Below are 1,527 nucleotides of genomic sequence, written 5' to 3'. Positions count from 1 at the left end.
ACTGCCGCGCCGACGAGACGCTTTCTGCACTGTCGAACGTTGCATAGCAGCTCGAAATCCATCTCAACGAGTGAAATGGCAAGCAAAAGTGCAAAAAAGGAAGACTGCAAGTGCACGTCGTGAATCTGACGGACGATACATTCCTTTTCTACACGAACGGACACGCAATAGCCAGGCATGATGAGCGGAACTGGTGAGCAGCATCTGAGGCGGAAGAGGTCTGCGACAGAAAACGCGCCTTCTTTGCGTTCCGCTGCGATTTCGCAGGGGTTTTGAATGAGGTCTGCGACAGAAAACGCGCCTTCTTTGCGTTCCGCTGCGATTTCGCAGGGGTTTTGAATGTGGACATTCTACTTTGTCAAGGCCAAGCTGGTCGATTACAAGGGCAACACGCCCAAATTGATGGTACCGGTGAGGATTGTCCCAAAGGCCCCGAACGTCGTCATGCCAATTGTCGCAACCCAGACATCGGCCTTGATTGGCCTTGCCAAGCGCCAGCCATTCTATCAAACGGCGACTGTCGGTAAGTGACGTGTGTCACCTTTTTGGGATGATCGCTAGTGCTTATTTTGATGCTGCGAACTGGGCTCATCCATAATCGGTCTTCCCCTCATTCTTCACTGTATTCTTTCGTAAACGATACTTCCGCATACATTCTCGGTTAAGTTCCGGTCAGGTCGTAACACACTCAAAGTCAACACGACGGTGACCAGGGTCGAGTAAGGCACCTCACTTTGATTCGTGCATGTGAGTGGGTGATTTCAGCAGAGGGTATTCAGAATATCGATGATGGGGGATGAACAGGCTTTGGCAGAAACAGATTGGTGATGCTGATGCGCGCGCGATTGCCGAGACACTCAAAGTGAACAAGACAGTGACTTGTATCGGGTACGGCAGCTCGCTTTGATCGATGCATATGAGTGAGTGATTGAGGAGAGTGCTCACTGAGGGAGGGAATCTGGACAGTCTGGGTGAGAATCAGATTGGCGATGCCGGAGCAAGCGCGATTGCCAAGGCACTCAAAGTGAACACGACAGTGACCACGGTCGAGTAAGGCATCTCACTTTGACCGATGCATATGAGTGATTGAGCAGAGTGCTCACCGAGGGATGGAATCTGGACAGTCTGGGTCAGAATCTGATTGGCGATGCTGGAGCGCAGGCAATTGCTGAAGCGCTCAGAGTAAACACGACGCTGACACGGCTCAAGTAGGTTGCTCGTCTCCGATATTGAACCAAGGCCAGCCATACCTTGCTATGTTGTCATCTTACTCACCGATCGAGCGACAGTCTGTCATGCAATTACATTGGCGACGTTGGTATTCAAGCGATTGCTGATGCACACGAGTTCAATTCCACTCAAATTAATCTGACGTAGGGCGTTTGCCCGATCAAGTCATGCTTTCAACCGATGGAGTGGCCCTTGCTGACTGATACTCACATATGTTGCTTGTTCGTGGCACAGCATTGGCAACCAGAGTAACCCTCTTGTACTCTCCTTGCTTCCACGATTGGCGACTGCTGACGA

General features: G+C 51.1%; 1 protein-coding gene across 1 annotated transcript; it reads left to right on the top strand.

The window, feature by feature from the left end:
• Nucleotides 1–339: 339 nt before the first annotated feature.
• On the top strand, nt 340–1,430 carry CAOG_05699 (hypothetical protein; the record flags this gene model as incomplete). Its single annotated transcript, XM_004346322.2, has 6 exons — nt 340–523; nt 677–719; nt 805–888; nt 967–1,050; nt 1,125–1,208; nt 1,290–1,430. The coding sequence occupies 6 exons, from the start codon at nt 340–342 to the stop codon at nt 1,375–1,377; spliced, it is 567 nt and encodes a 188-aa protein (XP_004346372.1). The 3' UTR covers nt 1,378–1,430.
• Nucleotides 1,431–1,527: the final 97 nt, after the last annotated feature.

Source organism: Capsaspora owczarzaki (genome assembly GCF_000151315.2).
Source record: "Capsaspora owczarzaki ATCC 30864 unplaced genomic scaffold supercont2.9, whole genome shotgun sequence".
NCBI classification, from domain to species: domain Eukaryota; class Filasterea; order Ministeriida; family Capsasporidae; genus Capsaspora; species Capsaspora owczarzaki.
The sequence above is the reverse complement of the archived record's forward strand: the minus strand, read 5'-3'. Positions and strand labels throughout refer to the sequence as shown.